The 22147-nt window shown below is 35.7% G+C and overlaps 2 protein-coding genes across 2 annotated transcripts; both read right to left on the bottom strand.

Moving 5' to 3' along the window:
• Positions 1–14660: 14660 nt before the first annotated feature.
• On the bottom strand, positions 14661–16103 carry LOC141602141 (protein FAR1-RELATED SEQUENCE 6-like). Its single transcript, XM_074422451.1, has 2 exons — positions 15845–16103; positions 14661–15310 (listed from the first exon to the last, which is right to left on the bottom strand). The coding sequence occupies exons 1-2, from the start codon at positions 16101–16103 to the stop codon at positions 14661–14663; spliced, it is 909 nt and encodes a 302-aa protein (XP_074278552.1).
• A 67-nt stretch (positions 16104–16170) lies between these two features.
• Positions 16171–16832, bottom strand: LOC141602140 (protein FAR-RED IMPAIRED RESPONSE 1-like). Its single transcript, XM_074422450.1, has 2 exons — positions 16290–16832; positions 16171–16227 (listed from the first exon to the last, which is right to left on the bottom strand). The coding sequence occupies exons 1-2, from the start codon at positions 16830–16832 to the stop codon at positions 16171–16173; spliced, it is 600 nt and encodes a 199-aa protein (XP_074278551.1).
• Positions 16833–22147: the final 5315 nt, after the last annotated feature.

Below are 22147 nucleotides of genomic sequence, written 5' to 3'. Positions count from 1 at the left end.
ATAATGTATAATTCTAGTCATTCAATGTATAACTCTAGTCACAATGTATAACTCTAGTCATACGATGTATAACTCTGGTAACAGAATGTAAAACTCTAGTCAAATAATGTATAATTCTAGTCATTCAATGTATAACTCTAGTCACAATGTATAACTCTAGTCATACGATGTATAACTCTAGTCACAGTTTGTATAACTCTAGTCATACAATGTATAACTCTAGTCACAGTTTGTATAACTCTAGTCATTTAATGTATAACCCTAGTCACAGTTTGTATAACTCTGGTCACAGAATGTAAAACTCTAGTCAAAAAATGTATAACTCTAGTCACAGTATTCATAATTCTAGTCATTCAATGTATAACTCTAGTCACAATGTATAACTCTAGTCATACGATGTATAACTCTACCTACACAATGTATAACTCTAGGCAGAGACTGTAAGATGTATAACTCATTCTACACAATGTATAACTCTTAGCAAATAATGTATAACTCTAGGTATATAATGCATAACTCTAGGCATACTTTGCATTCTAAGAGTTATACATTTAATGAAACAGCACAATATATGGAATGCGAAGGGTTATAAGATTTCAAGCAGGGATATGGCACAACTTCCTAAACAAAATTCGTATTAATTTAAGCATCAAACCCCAAACATATTAATTTAAAAACAACTCAAAGGACGCATTACTAATTATAAATTCATTCTCTTCATTCTACTATCTAAAAAACCAGTTCATTATATCCCTATCTCCACCCTAAACTCAGAACCCTAAATCGTTAAAACCTAATAATAAACTTCAAACTTCCTTCAACAACAATGAATGATGCCATTCGTTATACATGCATTATGACCGAGTACAACAAGAGTTTCATACGCCGGTTGCTTGACATTGAGAGGAGGTACAGGACCTACCTTGAGGACGCTCAGATCGCACTCAAGGACGCCAAAGAAAATGGCTTGTCAGAGCAGCAGATAATTCAGCTATTAGATGATATCGCATCTGCGGAACGAAACCTCCAAATAGCAAAGGAGGAGAGGATGAATATCATAGAAGAGAATTCATCCCTATATGAACACCTAAGAACTGTATTTTTAGCAATGCATTAAGCTTATGTATCTATATCTATTAATTAAGTTCATGTATGTTAAATGTGGGTTTGTTTTACTATCCTCTCCATCATCTTCATTGTTTTATTTTATTTAATTTGTTTTACTAACAAACACATAAAAACTAAGCGAATAATAATTACAGAAAAAAACAATGACGGAGAAAAACACATGCAAATAACATGTATAACTCTCGGGCACGAATGTATAATCTATGCAGGCATTTAATGTATAACTCTAATCATACAATGTATAACTCCAGCCAAAATGTGTATAACTCTAATCATACAATGTATAACTCTAGACACAGCCTGTATAACTCTAATCATAAAATGTATAACTCTAGACACAGACACGGCGTATAACTCTATGCATTTAATGTATGACTCTATGAATAGATCTGTATAACTCTAGTCATACAATGTGTATCTAGAGTTATACATCGCATGACTAGAGTTATACATTATCTATATCTATTAATTTAAGTCACAATGACTGTTCATAGAGTTATACATTGTATATAACTGTAGGTTTATAATGCATAACTCTATGGATATAATGTATAACTCTAGGCACAGTCTGTTTAACTCTAGTTATACGATGTATAACTCTACAAACACAATGTATGACTCTTCGCATAAAATGTATAACTGTACGCATATAATGTATAACTCTATGGATATAATGTATAACTCCAAACACAGTCTGTATATGCTAAGAGTTATACATTATATGCCTAGAGTTATACATTGTAGAGTGTATTACTGTAGTTCCAGAATGTATAACTCTAGTCATACAATGTATAATTCGTACATATATATGGATAACTCTATACACAATCTGTATAACTCTAATCATACAATGTATAACTCTTGACACAAACCGTATAACTCTAGGCATATAATGTACAATTGTCCACATCCTATAACTTCACTTAATGAATGTATAAACTTCAGCTATAACATGAATAACTATATCAAAATTGGTTGTTTAGTAAGAGTTTTTACGCACAATTTAGGGTTTGAGTTACTCACTTTGAATCTGCAGAAATTGTCAAAGAGTTTTACAAAATCCCACGATGAATATAGAACGCATGTTGACATCAGACATCTGAAGTTATACATATTTGGTTCAGAGTTATACTAAAACCCACTGAAGTTATAATTCGTACTTTATCAAGCTTTTAAATTCCCATCATTTTTTGCCATCAACAACAAGCTACCAAAATGAAATAAGAACCTGTCATTTTTTGCCATTAACATCAACCTACAATAATAACCTAGACACAAATAAGAAAGTAAACAACTCACCATTGACGGCAACTTCAATCTGCATATGATACATTTCACAAACACTGACTGTCATTTCCTGCTTGTTTCTCTAATGAACACTGAGAATTTAATTTCTCTTCAACAAAGTTATTTGATGATGATCACTGATGTAGTTTTACATGTGCGCTGAAATTTCTCTTATTTTTTTGATGATTGATATTGTATTTTACAGTATTTAGGATCGTTTTTTAGAGGATTTTTTAGGGTTTTTGCTTGTTCAGACGTTTTGAATGGTGAAAAGAGGAGGGAAGCATGCAAAATGATATAGGAGGCTTTGTTTATTGCTATTGTCCGCGGGATTTGATATGGACGCAAGATACATAAACAAAGAAAGTGGTCCCTCTCTCACACAATCAGCATTTTCTTTTTTTTTTTTTTGCTCTAAAAAACACGCCCTCTCTCCTCATCTCATCCCTTCAATCCCTTCATCCAAGGGCTCTTATAAAGACTTAGGGCCTTATAAGGTATGAAGGCCTTATAAGAACCCTTCTCTCTCTCTATATATATATATATATATATATATATATATATATATATATATATATATATATATATGGTACCATTATTTTTCCGTATAGGTCATCTATTATTATTCAGATATCTATGTCACTTTAGGGACATTCAAGTTTCATTACTCTTCATGAGTACCAACTGCACATGCTTGCCATTTTTCTCTTGCTTAAAACTTATAATATGTGAACCGAATATGACTTTCATAATACACTTCACGTGTAATTATTATACAATTTGGCAAGAATTCAAATTTCATTACATATACTCTCTATGACCAACCTATAGCTCACTATGCCAGATTGGGTCAAATTTGTCTACTAGTTAAATCATAGATTTCAATGTATAAAACGTGTCATAATAAGATGATCGAAGTGATCAAGCTGGTATGTATGTGTCATAATACATCATCATAACCACATGAATATAAATTATCATTATTATTTTCTGAACCTCTATTTGATGTATTTCATATTTAAATAATTAATTGAACTTCAAGTTCAATTGGGGATCAACACTACTTGTTTGTTTTTACAGGCTTTTCTTATCAATCTCCCTCTAAGGTGGTAAAAACTATCCATTCTAGATAGATTTAAGAGGCAATAAATATTTATATCCACCTTAGAACATACCTCATATCATTTTTATATGAATTTTAATCAACTAGTTCTCTTCAGGAGAACAAAACATGGGGAGTTCAATATTACGCAGTTGGTTCTCTACGGCTGATATAAATATGCCCCAAAGAGATCTCTTCATCCATTTGAAATCAATTGTGCTTCATAAAATTGCACATGTGGACTTCTGGGCACTGAAAAAAAATTATGTGGACTTTTATCCACTTCTACAACATCGATAATAGATGATTTTATCAACAAGATCTCCAATATTAAATCATACTCAATCTCATTTGTGCGTCTCGCTATTCACTTAATATAAGTACAAAATGAGAGAGTTTTCAGCACGTTATTATCCTTTTTCCAAGATAAACTTCTGATTTATCAAAACAGGTATATTGAGAATCCGGATGGTCAAAATTATCATATGTTTAAATATTTTATATCAACTTTCTATTTGCCCATAATTCATGGCTCTTTTCCTTTTGGCTGTGTATCGATAATTTGTCTTTCACATGCCACATTATTAGTTGACTATGCTCTTCGTGCTAATCTTCTGGTTAGCTATATTTAAATAAACTTAAATGAATTTATTTTTCATCTGGCCAGATAAACGATGTGACTTAAGACACAAAATGATGTCTTATATATATATTTAGGCAAGACTTATCAATATTCTTTCAGGGAATTGAACTATCAACTATATTAGTTTACTATAAGTAATTATTTTATAAGAAATAGTATATCATATGACCAACAAGCATAATTGACTGAATATACAGTTGACTTCTAAATTTCTTGTCAAATCTTTTCATAGCACTTTTTAGTATCATAAATTTGTGCAAACTGGTTATTTTCATTCTCATATGCTTATATATATAGCATTATCGTTTAGATGATCATAATTCATATATATCAATTTAGAAATCAAATCTTCCCTTTAGGAGTGGTGGATATTTAGTAACTTTCAAATCGGTTGCAGTGTCAACCCATTGACTTTATTTAATCCACTAAATACATATAGTGGACACATTCTCACATTCATTCAAGAACTGTAATATATCTTTACCATCATATTTCTTGTAGATGGGATAATTTTTATTTTAAAATACACATGTCAAACTCGATGATATTCATGTTCACGTGCTCGACCACAATAGGTGACATTCCATATTCGCTTCAGCGAAAATGTTAAAACAATTAGATGAGATTAATATATTTTCTCTTATATTTTGTGATTTGAAAGAGTTTAATACTTCGATCACTTTCTCGAATTTTCATTATTTCAAAATGTGTTCTCATAGACAACACTTCATATGCTCTTCTGGAGACTTTCATTATTTGTACCAATCATGTATTTACTCCATCAATGTATCATAATATCACCCGAATAACATTTAGTGTAATACATTATTTCATAATTAGTGGCCAATAATTAATCACAATCTTCATGTATACTGCCAATATAAGGATTTTTATTTCTCATGGTATTATCAAGAACATATCATAAATTTGGCCATAGATGTATGATATCGGAATTTGTCTCTTTTACATGTTGATTTCAGAATCAAATGTATGAAATAATCTTATAAAATCATGTACATGGAAATTATTCATATGTGAAATGTACACAATACTCACACAATAATCAAATCACTAAATGTATATTAGATTCATATACTTACTTATTGTGTGATTTTATAGAGGTGTACATATTCAGTTGTGGTATATCACCGCAATAAATCAATGAATTCCTTCAGTTTTAAATATCCAAATTCCAATAAGCATAATCCGAATATGTGTCTTTATATCATCTCAAATACCATATGGTAAAACAACAACATAAATATCTTTTTCAAGCCAAAGTATTATAATCAACATATCTAATTCATTCAAATATAATCAGATCACGTTTCATATTTAAGATGGTCTTATGCATGTATACTTCAAGTATATATTTCATTAGAATAATTATATAACATATTTCACATGATGCATATAATCCCAGGCATACATTGAATATCATCGCTAAATCATGCAATTAAATTTCTCAATTATGTTATTTATCATAATCTATAAAATATAATTAAAAGGCTAATGTGACATGGCAATTAATTGCGACGTGGCAAATGTGACACGGCAAATTAAATTGTGGCGTGGCATGTGACATGGCAAATTAATGTGACATTATTATTATTATTATTAAATTATATATGTTTATTAAGTACTCCATATGACATTATTATTATTATTATTATTATTAAATTATATATGTTTGTTAAATATATGATATGATTAATTAAAAAATTAGAAAAGTGATGCTACAAATTCACCTATAATTTTCATATTTTATCTATATATATATATATATATATATAAATGAGATCTAATAAGTCCACCTTAAGTCATGGAGTCCATACGTCCCATTTAGAGCCCTTAGATTGTGAAGATGAATGGCTAAGATTACACCAAAAAGCAACTTATAACATTATAATAATATGTAGAGTATTTACCTCTCTCCTTAGGGTGATAGACTTACTGTTCAACTTCTGCATGTTTGTTCCTCCATCAGTCATACGCACGTTATTCAACTTTCCTCCACTCTCTCATACAACTCCTCTAATAATTTTAAAAAACCGTCCTTACTAATTTCTGTCTTTCATCTCACATTTCTTCCATTTTCTTTTCTACATTTCCTCTTCCTTACCAAATACAACAAATCCATTTTCTTCTCTATATTTTATCCCATTCAAACGCTCGTAGTTCCTATCTTGGTTTCTTTACCTCACTTTGAAGGTAATTCATTGATCATCCTTTATTCTTTTCTTTGTTGTAATTTTTTAAATTTGTAAATTATCCTTGAGTCGTAATTGTTATATACGGGTTATTTCATTTTTGTATTTTGTTATTTATGAGTTTATGATTTTATTGCATGCTTAAATTTATGTGATTTTTATTATATTTGATTATCCATAAACATTTTGATTCATTAGCATGTTTGAATTTAATTCTAAGTGGGTAGTTTAAATATGATAGTCTTTGAATTGCTAATTAAATTGATAGTGTAAATCTAAACTGATGGGTAGTGTGAATGTATTTGTTAGGGTTTCAATCGAGCCTGTTTATGGGGATTGTAAATGTGATGTAATTGAGACTGTGAATGTGAGGACATCCCAAGTGTAAATGTGAACCAATAAAAAGTGTAAATGTGAACAAATAGAAAGTGTAAATGTGAATATAGGAGAAGTGTAAATGTGAACAAATAAAGTGTAAATCTGACTACATTGGAAGTGTAAATCTGAGTAAATTGTAATTGTAAATGTGAGGATAGAGTAAGTGTAAATGTGAACACTTAAAAGTGTAAATCTGACTAAATTGAAAGTGTAAATGTGAGGATAGGAGAATTGTAAATGTGAACAAATAAAGGGTAAATCTGACTAAATTGGAAGTGTAAATGTGAAGATACTGGAAGTGTAAATGTGAGGATAGAGTAAGTGTAAATGTGAACACTTAAAGTGTAAATCTGACTAAATTGGAAGTGTAAATGTGAAGATACTAGAAGTGTAAATGTGAGGATAGGAGAAATGTAAATGTGAACAAATAAAGTGTACATCTGACTAAATTGGATGTGTAAATGTGAAGATAGAAGAAGTGTAAATGTGAGGATAGGAGAAGTGTAAATGTGAACAAATAAAGTGTAAATCTGACTAAATTGGATGTGTAAATGTGAAGATACTGGAAGTGAAAATGTGAGGATAGGAGAAGTGTAAATGTGAACAAATAAAGTGTAAATCTGACTAAATTGGATGTGTAAATGTCAAGATATTGGAAGTGTAAATGTGAGGATAGAGTAAGTGTAAATGTAAATGTGTAGACTGTTATAGGGTGACTGATATTGTGCATTTCTTATATACTTTTTTTCCTGATTCAGATGGCATCTGATGGAGAACTACCTCAAAACGAAGAACAACCACAAGTTACCCCTACTGTTTCCGTTAAGTGTCGCCCCAACAGGCTTCACAAGATTATTTGTAAGCTTAACATTGCTCAACGAGCTGCCGTACAGAGGATTGGATTTGGGGGGCTGATTTATCTTAAACTCAGAACTTTCCCGCTTTCACATGTTCCTGAATTTCTCGATGCTTTCAGCGATGGTTCTTATGTTTTCAGGGCGTCGGAGTTGAAGGAGTTTATGGTTACTAAGTATGATGTCTATGGCTGTTTCATGTTACCTGTTGGTGAGAGAGAAATGGAAATAGTACCTACTGGACAAATGCCTGGTGCTAAAGATGAAAAATATGTGCGCATAAAACAACTGTGGCGCAAAAAGTTTAAAGTGAAATCAAATTCTGATTCTATTCCTTTAGGAGACGTCTTGAATTATATTGAGTCAGAGCAATTCAAAGATGGAGGGGATGAATTCTGCCGCCTGTTTGTGCTGCTTAGCATTTCATCATTCCTTGCGCCGACTTTGAACAACGGCATTGAAATGAAACTTTTGAAAGTGGTAGAAGATGCGAGTGCCATACCGGAGTATGACTGGTGCTCGTATGTATTAGAATGTTTAGCTAATGCTGCAGCTGAGGCTCGCAACGTGCAGTCATATCTGCTTGGTTGTATCCCTTTCCTTATGATTACTTATTTTCAGCGGTATGATTACCGTGGTAAGAGTTGCCCAGACGGCCTTCCACTTATTCAGCATTGGGATCTGAAGACTTTATCGAATAGGTTAAAGGATGAGCTGGACGCGGGTCCATTGGGTCGACTACCTTTGTCCAAGGTGAAGTACCCCCGATGTCAAAACAAGATCCCTGATGAGAAGGACACTGGTAATACGATGTTGGCCATAGTTGGTGCGCCCAAGGCACAATTGGCAAGCCCTACGCCTCTTCTGATTTCAACGTCGGGTACAACACCCGATAAGAAGTTTATTCAGATTGAACTCCCCCCCCCCCGGTGTTGAAGATGACGATGAGTTGAAAGCTAGGGCTGTAGATGTAAGTATTATGTTATGAATGTTTAATTAATGGCCTATTTTTTTTAATATATATATATATTGTTCAGGTATATTTTGTGTATCTGGACTCTTAAATCTTTTTTTTTTACCAACTGTAGGGTGTACACGAGCTGTGCTTGAAGATTCAAAGGAACGCTATGGCCTTCTATTCCTGGTATGTGGATGCAGCTGCAATGATTAAGAATTTAACAACAGGTGCTACTTCTTCAACTGGTCTTGTTCCGTCATAAGAGACGCAAGCTTTTTTTGAAGGTGCAAAGGTGAAGGAATATATTAAAGAAGTTGGAAATTTAGCGTCCCAAATGAAGAAATCTAATGATAACACTCCCTCATTGTTAGATGTTGGGAAGGTGGCCAAGAAAAAAACAAAGGCAAACAAGAAAAAAAAGACCAAGGTTCCAAAATTCGAGTTTACGCCTACTGTAGAGGTTGTATCACTTGCAGAAGATTCTGATTTGGGTGATAAAGCAGGTGATGCGGCGATGTCACAGGTAATGGAGACCGCTGATTTCTACAACACCGCTGAACTTAACGAACCCTGTCGACGAGAGGAAGAGGAATGTGGGCTAGATTTAACCGACGACTTGACTCAATTAACGGATCGGCAGATTCTAGAGAGAATTTATAGCCCGGATGAAGTTCAAGAAGCTTATACGAAGCGCTCATTAAACGCGAAGCAGGAAAGTGTGGGAGGAGAAGTGCCTGTTACTAGTGGCGCCCCTGAGAAAGCTGAACATGTTGTTGAGAAGGGTAATTCAGAAGCAACGAATAAGGTGGATGCGGATGTGGTAGTTCAGTCAACTGAAGATGGTTCATCTTCAGTTCACCTAAAATTTATTTCAACTGCTGATATTGAGAATGCGCTGCAAGGTTTGACAGATATTGGTGATGGTGAAGGGGCAGAGGGCTGTGCACAGAGAGGTCAGGATGAGTTTGTGCAGGGTATGGATATGGAGCCGGCTCAAGAACAGGGGCATGTTACTGGTGAAGGGAAAGTGTCTTATTCAAAAGTAGCGAACAAGGTGGATGCGGATGTGGTAGTCCCGTCAATTGAAGATGGTTCATCTTCATTTTAGTTGAAATTTATAGCGACAGCTGATATTGATAACGCGCTGCGAAGGTTGTCAGATAGCGGTGACGGTGAAGTGGCAGAGGGTGGTGCACCGAGAGACCAGGACGAGGTTGTGCAAGGCATGGATATGGAGCCGCCTCAAGATCAGGGGCCCTGCCGTGGGCCCAAATCACTGGTGGTTGGACTAGTGCCTGGCGAGGCTATGGACGTTAGCGGTGCACCGAGAGACCAGGACGAGGCTGTGCAGGGCATGGATATGGAGCCGCCTCAAGATCAGGGGCTCTGCCGTGGGCCCGAATCACTGGTGGTTGGACTAGTGCCTGGCGAGGCTGTGGATGTTAGCAGTGCACCGGGAGTGGAACAGCCCGTTGACCGACCCCAATTTAGTGGTACGAAAGTACCGGATGTTGAGCCAGGCGTTGTTTCAACCACAGACCGTGAAGATGCATCTCAAGAAGGGTCAGAGAGTGGTAGTGGCATGGTCAACGAGCAAGGTCAACGCCCTACTGCACAACCCACTTATCCCGGTTCATTTCAGAATGATGACAAGCCCATGGATGTTGTATAGGGAGCAGATAAGGTGGTTGTTGAAGCACCCTCCTCCGAGTTTAAGTTGCCGGAATTTTAGTGTACGTTTATTTCTACTCCAGAGCTAGCTCAGGCATTTAAGGGGGTTCCAGTTGAGGAGTTTGGAACGACTGATGCGGCAGGCCCTTCTAAACCAGCCGTTCCTGCGGCTGGTCGGGAAATTTATGTCCCTCGGAGTAACCTGGATCACCACCCTTTCCTATTTCATTCAACTGAGCCCTTACAGTGCATGGAAGTGGTCCCTGAGAATCGACTTGCACCATGGATTGTGGGGAACCCATGCCCGAGCAGGGCTTTATTACTGTAGACCTGCAGCTGAATAAGAAATTATTTAGGAATGTTTTTAAGGAAAGGAAATACGTCCTGGACTACGTATTTAACAAATCAGAAGCTTGGTTGAAAGGGTGAGTCGATTAACTTCTATGTCAAACATATTAATACTTATAAGTTGTCGTAATCATGTTCGCCTTATATAATTTTTTCTTTTTTTGTAGAGGAGAATTGGCAGTATTTTCAGACTTTTTCTTCGTGTCACGGGAAGACATGTTAACCCTTAAACCTGGACAGGAAGTTATGTTTTCTGTAATCGATTGTTGGTGCCTACTAATCAATAAGATGATGTATGACCAAACTGCACCAGTTGCATCCTCTCGTTGTTTCTTCGGGCTTAGTCACACCGTATTTGTCCTATCCTCACTCAATGCAATTTGTATAGTTTCAATTTAATTGTAACGTAAGTGTCTAAATTTAATAGCGCTGCCCTTTATTTGAACAGAGTGTTGCACTGGATATTTGGAAAGCCAAGAAGATTGTTCTTGACAAAAAGGACGAAATCTGGGCTGGGTGGGATGCTTGGATTCAATCCTGTTTGTCTCCATTTCAACTTGATTCTGATATGGTAAGTGTAAATGTGACTTATTGTGAAGTGTAAATGTCATCACACAGAAAGTGTAAATGTCATCACACAGAAAGTGTATATGTGATTATATAGAAAGTGTAAATGTCATGACATTTAAAGTGTGGATGTGATTAAGAAGAAAGTGTAAATGTCATGACATATGAAGTGTAAACGTGAGACATAGTGAACTGTAAATGTCATGATGTATAGTGTAAATGTGATTATATAGAAAGTATAAATGTCATGACATAGCGAGTGTAAAGGTGACTAAATAGGAAGTGTAAATGTCATTACATATAAAGTGTAAATGTGATTAGATGGAAAGTGTAAATGTCATCACACAGAAAGTGTAAATGTGATTAGATGGAAAGTGTAAATGTCATGACATAGGGAGTGTAAATGTGTCTCCCTTTTGAACTTGATTATGATAGGGATAAGTGTAAATGTGAGATATTGTGAAGTGTAAATGTCATGACATATAAAGTGTGGATGTGATTAAGAAGAAAGTGTAAATGTCACGACATATGAAGTGTAAACGTGAGACATAGTGAAGTGTAAATGTCATGATGTATAGTGTAAATGTGATTATATAGAAAGTGTAAATGTCATGACATAGGGAGTGTAAAGGTGACTAAATAGGAAGTGTAAATGTCATGACATATAAAGTGTAAATGTGATTATATGGAAAGTGTAAAGGTCATGACATAGGGAGTGTAAATATGACGAATTATTGAAAGTGTAAATGTGAAATTTTACCGAGTTTAACTGTTATGGCTTTGTTGTCACATCCGCCAGGTCTTCATCCCGGTCTTATCTGGCAATAATGATCATTACAGATGTGCATGCATAAACTTCGTATCTGAGCAGATAGAGTATATGGACAATCGTCGTTACGACGATGATTTTGAAAAGCTTCCATATTTTGGAATTTCGCGTATTGCGGTAATAACTATAAATAGCATACCTTAATTTGTTCTTTAGTGTATATGTATTCTGGAATTGTAAACACTATTTTTAAATTGACTATTTTTTTGAAATACCTTTTACAGTGTGATTTAATGGGCGAGTATCTGGAGTCTAAAGGGATTGCCAGAGGTTCAAAGGTCGCCGGGGTTAAATTTGTCAATGTCGAATTTAAATGGCAAGGTAGGGGGTATTCTGCGTATGATTGCGGGGTGTACATGATGATACACATGCTGCTTTTCAATGGGAAGCCTTTTGACTGCGCCTTAGGTGAGATGAACGTTATCAACCTCATCCGGGCTGAAGTGGTGTCGATCCTTATCCTAAGTGACCATAACAAAGTGAGGGAAAGCGTTCGCGCAAGGATAACCCAATTCAGGGAAAAGTATGGTCAAGGTCTGAATTCGGTCTCCAATGCTTTGCCATGCATGGAGTCCGGACGATGAGGAAGAGATTACGTACGATGAACGCCCCGTCTCGCAAACCCACCCCCTAAATGCGTAGAAGGAAGCCCTGTGGTCAAACCTGTAGTCATACCGGCGGAAAGCAGCCCCGTCGTTATTCAAGCGTCAGTGCAGTCTTTAGGAAGCCAACCCTTGTCACCCGTAAGGGGCCGTCCCCGGGGCGGGGGGGATGGCTTGGGATGCTCAATCGACTGTGGGGCTGCTGGTACGCAGATTCTTGTTGTCTCGACCTTCTTACGGAACAATCAAACTTTGGTCGGGGGTGTTCAATCGCATCGAAAGCATGCGGTGGACTATTGCTTGTTAGACGACCACGACTTTGAAAATTCGTTAGTATCTCTCAGACTCTTATAACAGGGTCAATTAGTTACGATATTGAATTTCTAACTAATTCTCAATTTCTTACTACTATACGTGTGTTTCATTGTAGCGAATCAATCTCTTGGTACAGTAGGCATGCCGCGCTACGCCGGTTCGACATCATGTCCATGCTTCCTGAGGTTGTAATGTCGCCTGTTGTCATTGAGTCCTGGGCTGTTTTGCTGAACCACTTGGAGTCTGCTGAATACTTACTTCCTAGGATGGCCTTCTTTGGGATACGTCATATGGTACCCCCCCCCCCCCCCCAACACAAAGCCTAAAAGTCATACATTATTTTTACTTTTATTATGTAGGCTCACTCACTTCTCTGAACAGGAATGTGTCATGCAGCTTTTGGATATATGTGAAGCAGGCTCACAGTCTAATGCTATCACTGATCGGCTGTATCTAATTTGGGATACCTTCATCCAGGACTGTGATAAAAATTTCAACCTGAATGTCGAGTTTATCTTCGTATCTGTCAACATTGGTGGGCACTTTGCATGCGTATGTATAAATTTTGGAGCGCAAATCGTTGATCTCCTTGACTACCAACATCATGCCAATCGGGAGCGATCAAATGTGCAATGTTACTCGCCAAGTGGTAAGTCTGATGCCAATAAATCATTTTCGAAGAGATGAACAATATATGGTTTATTTAATTGTTAGTGCTTTAATGGCAGGCATCAGCTGTTAGCGATTATTTGGATGTCAGAACGGACAGGGGGTACGAGATTACTAGCTTTGAGCATCGGCAAATCCCGTTCAGGCGCCAAACACCCCTTCCTCACATAACAGAATCATGGATTTTCTGTATGATGTATATGTTGATGTACGAGGGTCAATCTTTTGAGCATCCAGACTTGGAGAGGAAGAGGAATCGACGGTACTTGGTAGTCGAGTTGGTGGCCACCCTTGTACTAGCGGACATAAATGTCAACAGAGACGTTTTTGAAGCAAAGTTGAATGGGTTTATCGCTGGAAAAGAAGATTTATGGGGCAAGTTACAAAAGAAGCGCAAAGTTAAGGCTGTGTTATCGAAAAAGTAAACAATTTGTGGACATATTTTTGATTGAAATGTATTTTGTTTGGCAATGTCGAAGTTAGAAAAGAATCTTGACTATTTGTATTTTGGTTGGCAATGTTTACACTAATGTGTGTAATGGTATATTTTTTGGCAGTTATAATCATAGTTTTTTCAAAGTGTAAATGTGACTAAATTGCAAGTGTAACTGTTAACACACTTAAAGTGTAAATGTTAACACTGAAATTGAAGAATAGTTTCATTCAGATGAAACTATTATTGAAAGTGTAAACGTTTTCATACTGAAAGTATGAATGTAAACACACTGAAATTGAATTTCAGTTTTATTCAGATGGAAGGTAAATGTGAATGAAAGGTAAAGGGTAAATGTGGTGACATGGGAAGTGTAAATGTTAACACAAGTTACTTGAAAATAAGTGTAACTGTTACTTGAAATAACATAAGTTATCCAAAATAAGTTCAAGTAACACAATGTTTGGCTATCTAATAAAACAGAGAGATTTTGGTCTTGTGACAGTGTAACTCTAACGTTGGTGTTACTAAAAGTTACACCAACTGCAGTTCAAAGTTACACTGCCATGAGACCAATTCCTAATCCCTCGCTTCAGTTATAGCACATCAAAGTTTAAAGTTACACACTCAAAATATATAGAGCAACATTTGTCACTGCTCTGACGTCTATTCTTGTTCTGATTCCAGCTCTTCCTCCTCCTCTCCTTCATCCTCTTCTGGTTCAGACGACCCTTCGCACAATGGCGTGTGTGCTGAGAAGGGGTTATGGCAGTTCCTCTTGTCGTGATTTGTCTTTCTCTTGCAATTCTTACACTTACGTTTGGGTTTCCTAGACAACACCATTGCTTTTGTTTTGGCTGACAACAATCTTTTTCCGCTACCCTTGTTTTTTGAATTCTTTGGTAGCAATATCGTCACTACCTCACATGCCGTACAATTCAGAAATTTCTCTATTTGTTGATTTTTATTCAACACTTCCCCTAATGGTGACAACGACTCTTTAAATGCCCTAATTACAGCGGAAAAGCTGTCACCATCAGCTACTCCTTTGTCTCGAAGGAGCCCTATAGCTTCATGAACTTCTGACCACATTATTGACATTGCAATTTGTTTTTCATCGATGACTTGCATGTTTTCTGTCCCTTCACCATTACATTTAAAAATCCTTAATCGGAGATACTCTTTCATCCATCTATTTACAACATAATCTTCTGGTATAGTCTTTATACCACTTGCTGAAAAAATCCATATTATATGGCGGCATAGGATTCCGGTTCTTTCAAACATCGTACAACTGCAGCTTGCTTTACGTATACCTGTGTCATCAGTTAAAGCTAGCATGTAAGTGTGAATGTTAAAAATAGTGTAACTGATTATATAGAAATTTAAATGAGATAAAAACAGAAACTGTAAATGACATATCATGGAAAGTGTAAATGTCATATGATGTAAAGTGTAAATGTCATGAACTGTAAAGTGTAAATGTTAAGTTATAGGAAGTGTAAATGTCATGAACTGTAAAGTGTAAATGTTAAGTTATTAGAAGTGTAAATGTTAAGTTATAGGAAGTGTAAATGTCATATCATTGAAAGTGTAAATGCAATATCATTGAAAGTGTAAATGTCATGAACTAGAAAGTGTAAATATCATTGAAAGTGTAAATGTTATGAACTGGAAAAGTGTAAATGTTAAGGTATAGGAAGTGTAAATATAATATCATGGAAAGTGTAAATGTCATATAATGTAAAGTGTTAATGTCATAAACTGTAAAGTGTAAATGTTAAGTTATAAGAAGTGTAAATGTTATGTTATAGGAAGTGTAAATGTAAGTTATAGAAAGTGTAAACTACCTGGACTGTATCCAACTTCAAAATTCTTCTTCCTGGATGAATCTTTGACAGTAGTTACCTCTAGCTCGCCACTCTCAGTGAAACCTCCTGTTCTACATGTATCAATTGAGAAGATGGCTTCTTCTTTGAATTTGTGGAAAGCTGAATAGGTGTACACCTTTGCAGCATGAATCTCTAACTCCAGATGTGTTGACGCCGTTGCGGACGAGTGCTTATCCATGTTGTCAAGCTGCTTCTGTGTATGTCTTTGTTGGTCCATAGCGCTCTCAAAACGCATCCAAAACTCAACCAATGTTCCTGACTTATGCTCAAACCTCTTGAAAAAACTATTTTCGCTCTCTGATCTTTGAGTCGTCCTCATAATCGATGCCATCCTCAAGTCTCTGCAATGCGCCATCACCCACTGTCCCCTTATAGCATACGTATCCGCAAACCAATCATTTACGCCAACACCATGATCTTCAATTATTTGCTCCCAGATACCATCAAATTCTGCTGCTTCAAGCTCATCGTCCCATATAATGTCATTAATTTTACACATGAAGTCATTATAATCACTCCTAGAGACACCAAACTTACTGGGCATTTTGTTCATTATATGCCACATACAGAACCGATGGCGCGCTGTCTTGAAAATAAGAGGGACAGATTTGATAATACCTGGGTCCTGATCTGTAATTATGTACTCGTGTTCCTTACCCCCCATTGCTTGTAAAAACCGGTTGAAAGCCCAATTAAATGACTCATAATCTTCCCTTGCAATTAGAGCCCCACAGAACGTCACAGATCGTTTATGGTGGTCAACACCTGTGAATGGTGTGAATACCATAGAATACTTATTGGTGGAGTAAGTTGGGTCGAATGACACCGCATCACCAAAAATTTTGTAATTATCTCGGGCAATACCGTCCGCCCATATGGCCCTACGTAGGCTGCCATCATCGTCAAGATCATAGTCAAAGTAGAAACCTATTCTTGTTTCAGTCATTTCCTTGAAATGGTCAACGAACAACTGATCATCCCGTTCTTGAATGAAACATTTAACATCCCTATGGAAGTTATTAAAATCATTTAAGCTTGCTCCAATGTTCTCGAATCCATTCACTTGTTCTTTGCAGATTCTGTATGTCTTTGTTGCTCATATCTTTAGTTGTCAATCAATCATTAACAGATACGTTATATAAATATAACATGAATGAAATTATTTATTTAGTATAGACAGTGATTATATATTACAAACCCTTGAGTTCGAAACGATTATCATCTTGTGATAATCTGTTATGTTACGCGACAATTTCTGGAACTCTCTGTCCTTAAGTGAGATAAGCTCGTGATTGTGACCCTCGTGGAACCGGTCAATTAATAGAAGACCATTTTTCATATATAGTCGTATCCTCGCTTTACACCCCACTCTAGTGACCCTGAATATCCTCTGTGAGTTCTCCCCAACCAGTCCGTCATCCCGTTCTTTACTTGGCGTCTTGTGAGCGAAACCTTCTCAATTGCAGACGACGAGCTTTGACTTGATCTCACCGCCACGCCATTTTTTGTTGTGTACCTACGCACATCAAACCCACAAGCAATGATGTATATCTTATAAAAAGTCACCGCGTCCTCAACCCCCCCCCCCCAAACTCCTACCCGATGTACGGTGTAAACCTCTTCTCGACCTCCCTACATAGCTCCTGCCTGTCAGGTTGCACTCCATTCTGTTTTAGTGAGTCTGTAAATGTGCGCAGAGTTTAAGTGTAAATGTAAATATCATCAGATATGAAGTGTAAGTGTAAATGTCCACAGAGTTTAAGTGTAAATGTCATCAGATATGAAGTGTAAGTGTAAACGTAAGTCGAAGTAAAGTGTAAATGTAAAGGGAATGTTCCATAAATGTAATGTTCCAAAAGTGTAAATTTCCAAATTATGATGTCCCAAAAGTGTAAGTGTAAATGTAAACATCTAAAAGTGTAAGTGTAAATGTCAGCAGAAACGTAGTGTAAATGTACTGTTCTGAAACTGTAAATGTCAGCAAAAGTGTAAATGTTGTCAGAATGCTAACTCAAATTAAAACTATAACAATAACAATTAAAAGGTGACTATAACAATTAAAAAGTGTAAATTTAAAACTACACCAAAAGTGTTAATGTAAATGTCCCATAAATGTAAATGTTCCAAAAGTGTAAATGTCCAAATTATGATGTCCCAAAAGTGTAAGTGTAAATGTAAACATCCAAAAGTGTAAGTGTAAATGTCAGCAGAAATGCAGTGTAAATGTGATGGTGTAAAAGTGTAAATGTCAGCAAAAGTGTAAATGTTGTCAGAATGCTAACTCAAATTAAAACTATAACACACATAACTTAACGATTCTCTCTCTAGTTTTCTCTCCCCCTTCTCTCTAAAAAACAAAACCCTAAATCTTTCCCATTTGTTGTCGCTGTTCTCCTCCTTCCTCCCACCGCCACCCATCAACCTCCTACCATGTCGCCGGGGATGGGGTCTCTCAAGACCTTTCTCCGGCGACCGTCTCCTTTCTTCCGATTAACCCCCATTCCCTTTCTTACCAACGCCCGGTTCTGGATCGCACGGGTCTGCCCGTTTCTCTCGGTTTGCGTGGTGTATGTGGGTTGTTCGGGTCTTATCGGTTTGTTGAGGTGGTGTGGCAGGGTGGTGCTTGGATCTGGCGGTGTTGTGAGTTGGTAGGGAGGCGGTGACTTCCGTTATTTTCCTGTGTTCTGCTTTGCTTCCTTTATGTTTTTGTTTAATTTCCGCTTTCGTTTTTGTTTCGTCTCTCTTTCTGAGGGCTCTGTCCCCGTCTATCGGTGGTGTCCTTCTCTCAGTTTGAGAGCTTTCGTTTTCTGGTTCGTTTGCAGTTTTCTAATAAGTCAGCAGAAGATCAGCGTTGTTATATATCGTTGTATGGTTTTACATATTTTGTCCGATTCATGGCTACAATCAATCACGTCAAAAGAAATATATAATCGTCAAGGAAGATTCGGAGACCCTCTTATGGATGAAAGCCTTTTGCGGCGAATCGATGATAGAGACTCTGTTGCGGTGTTTCATTCTTTGAACAATAATTTATTTTCTATGGCTGTAATCGATTTGTATCCGATTGAGCTTGGCATATGTTGTAGATGTCGTATGACTTTTTATTAATGATAATGATCTTTTCTCAAAAAAAAAAATTAAAACTATAACAATAACAATTAAAAGGTGACTATAACAATTAAAAAGTGTAAATATAAAATATCAGCCAAAGTGTTCATGTAAATGTTCTCAGAATGCGTTGATACTACTTAATACTCAAATTAATGAAAACCCAGCATGCAGATTTACTTCTAACAATCTTCATTTCAAACCCATTAACAAATAACAATAACAAGAATGAACAAATACAATGACATGCAAATTTTATCATGACCTTCATCCATCCTATTCAACTGAAAATATTAAAACGTGACTGAAAACAATGAATAAAATGAAGAAATACCATTGATGTTGTCTATTATTTGCATGTTTACGATGATTTGCAAGATTTAGAGAGAATTTTAGCTGAAAAGTTCGTTTTCAAAAGGAAGAACCCAGTTTTAGAGAGAAGAAAGAAAGAACCCAGTTGGAAATAAGTGTGTTAAGGAAGGAAGAATATGGGAGTGTAAACATAGTACAAAGGATATATCCTTTTGTCCGTCAGTTTTGATCATTGGGAAGGACAACTTGCAGGGTTTGTTCTCCTCTTTCCTACCCAAGCTTTTCCCTTTTTTTGGCCTATATTTTGTAAATAATCTCCACCTTAGATGTTGTCCTTCTAAAGGTCCTTATAAGGACTTAAGGACTCAAATGAGGTAAAGGACTCATTAGATCTCCTCTCTCTCTCTCTCTCTCTCTCTCTCTCTCTCTCTCTATATATATATATATATATATATATATATATATATATATATATATATATATATATATATATATATATATATATATATATATATATATATATATATATATATATATATATATATATATATATATATATATATATATATATATAGAAGGGTTCTTATAAGGCCTTAATACCATATAAGGCCCTAAGTCCTTATAAGAACCCTTGGATGAAGGGATTGAAGGGATGAGATAAAGAGAGAGGGGGGCGTTTTTTAGAGGAAAAAAAAAGGAAATGGTTGTTGTATGAAAGAGGGGTCACTGCTACTGTTTTCTGTCCTATTTTTGGTACAAATCCCACGTACAAAAGGAATAAACAAACACAAATATATCAGTTTGCATGCTTTCCCTCTTCATTCATCATTCAAAACCTCTCACACAAGCAAAACCCATAAAAATCACCATACAAATTCACCTAAATCCTGTAAAATCCAATATAAATCATCAAAAAAGGAAGAGAAATTTCATCCCAACTGTAAAACTACTTCTTTGATCATTAGATAAATAAATTGTTATCAGATAAAGTACTTCATTGTTCATCCGTTAAAATTCATTCGCTTTGTTGAAGATCAAAATATTGTCATTGTTCATCAGAGAAAGACGATCAAAATTACGGTGAGTGTTTGTGAAATGGATCATATGCAGATTGAAGTTGCCGTCGATGGTGAGTTGTTTGCTTTCGTATTTGTGTCTACGTTATTATTGTAGCTTGATGTTCAAGAATACTTGATGTTCGCTATATGTAATTTTGGATTGATGTTCATTATTGTAGCTTGAAGTTATTTCATTTGTGTTCATCATTGTTCATTAGATTTGTTTTTTCATTTTGTTCATGGTAAAAAATGATGGCAAATTTCAGTGGGTTTATGTAAAACTGTGACACGTATATGTATAATTTCAATAATACAGTGTACTCATGCAGTGCATATATTCATCGTGTTATAACTCCACTGGTTTTTGTAAAACTCTTTGACAATTTGCTGCAGCTTCAGGTAACAGAGTAATTCTAACCGGAATTTTTGCGTAAAAACTCTTACTAAACAACCAATTTTGATATAGTTATTCATGTAATTGCTTAAGTTATACATTCATTAAGTGAAGTTATAGGATGTGGAGGGTTGCACATTATATGCCTAGAGTCATACAGTCTGTGCCTAGAGTTATACATTATATGACTAGAGTTATACATTGTCTGACCAGAGTTATACAAATTTTGTACAGGAGTTAAACACCACATGACTGCAGTTATGAAAAGAGGCAAAATTTAGTAGGCAACTATGAGTTATACAAACAATATCAAGAGTTATACAAATTGTGTACAAGAGTTATACAACACATGACTGCAGTTATGAAAAAGGCAAAATTTATTAGACAGTTATGAGTTTAACAATAAATAACAAGAGTTATACAAATTGTGTACAAGAGTTGTACACTCTGTGAAGTACAGTCATCCATACATGGGTAAGGGTTTGTATGACTAGAGTTATACATTCTGAAACTAAAGTAATACAGTCTACAATGTATAACTCTAGTCATATAATGTATAACTCTTAGCATATACAGATTGTGTCTAGAGTTATATATTATATGCCTAGAGTTATACATTGTATGACTAGAGTTATACATTATATGCTAAGAGTTATGCAAACTGTCACTAGAGTTATACATTATATGCTAAGAGTTATGCAAACTATCACTAGAGTTATACATTGTATGGCTAGAGTTATACAGTCTGTGCCTAGAGTTATACATTGTATGACTAGAGTTATACAAACTGTGTATAGAGTTATACATTATATGACTAGAGTTATACAGACTGTCCCTGGAGTTATACATTGTATGACTAGAGTTATACAGACTGTGACTAGAGTTATACATTGTATGACTAGAGTTATACAGACTGTGACTAGAGTTATACATTGTATGACTAAAGTTATACAGACTGTCCCTAGAGTTATACATTGTATGACTAGAGTTATACAGACTGTGACTAGAGTTATACATTGTATGACTAGAGTTATACAGACTGTGACTAGAGTTATACAGTCTGTGCATAGAGTTATACAGTATCTACCTAGAGTTATACATCGAAGTCCTAGAGTTATACAGAGTGTGACTATAGTTATACATGATATGGTAAGAGTTATACATTATATACCCAAAGTTATACAGTCTGTGCCCAGAGTTATACAGTCTGTACATAGAGTTATACAGTATATGCGTAGAGTTATGTATTTCTTAATCATTTCATGGATGTTTGATTCTGCTCAGATGGTCGTAAGGCGTGAAACGAGTATTGTAAGCATTTGGCAGCGGAGTTTACACCTTGTGTAGGGCAACAATTTTTTGAAATCGACGAGGCAGTGACATTCTATA

The sequence above is a fragment of the Silene latifolia genome, chromosome 9 (assembly GCF_048544455.1).
Source record: "Silene latifolia isolate original U9 population chromosome 9, ASM4854445v1, whole genome shotgun sequence".
NCBI lineage: Eukaryota > Viridiplantae > Streptophyta > Magnoliopsida > Caryophyllales > Caryophyllaceae > Silene > Silene latifolia.
The sequence above is the reverse complement of the archived record's forward strand: the minus strand, read 5'-3'. Positions and strand labels throughout refer to the sequence as shown.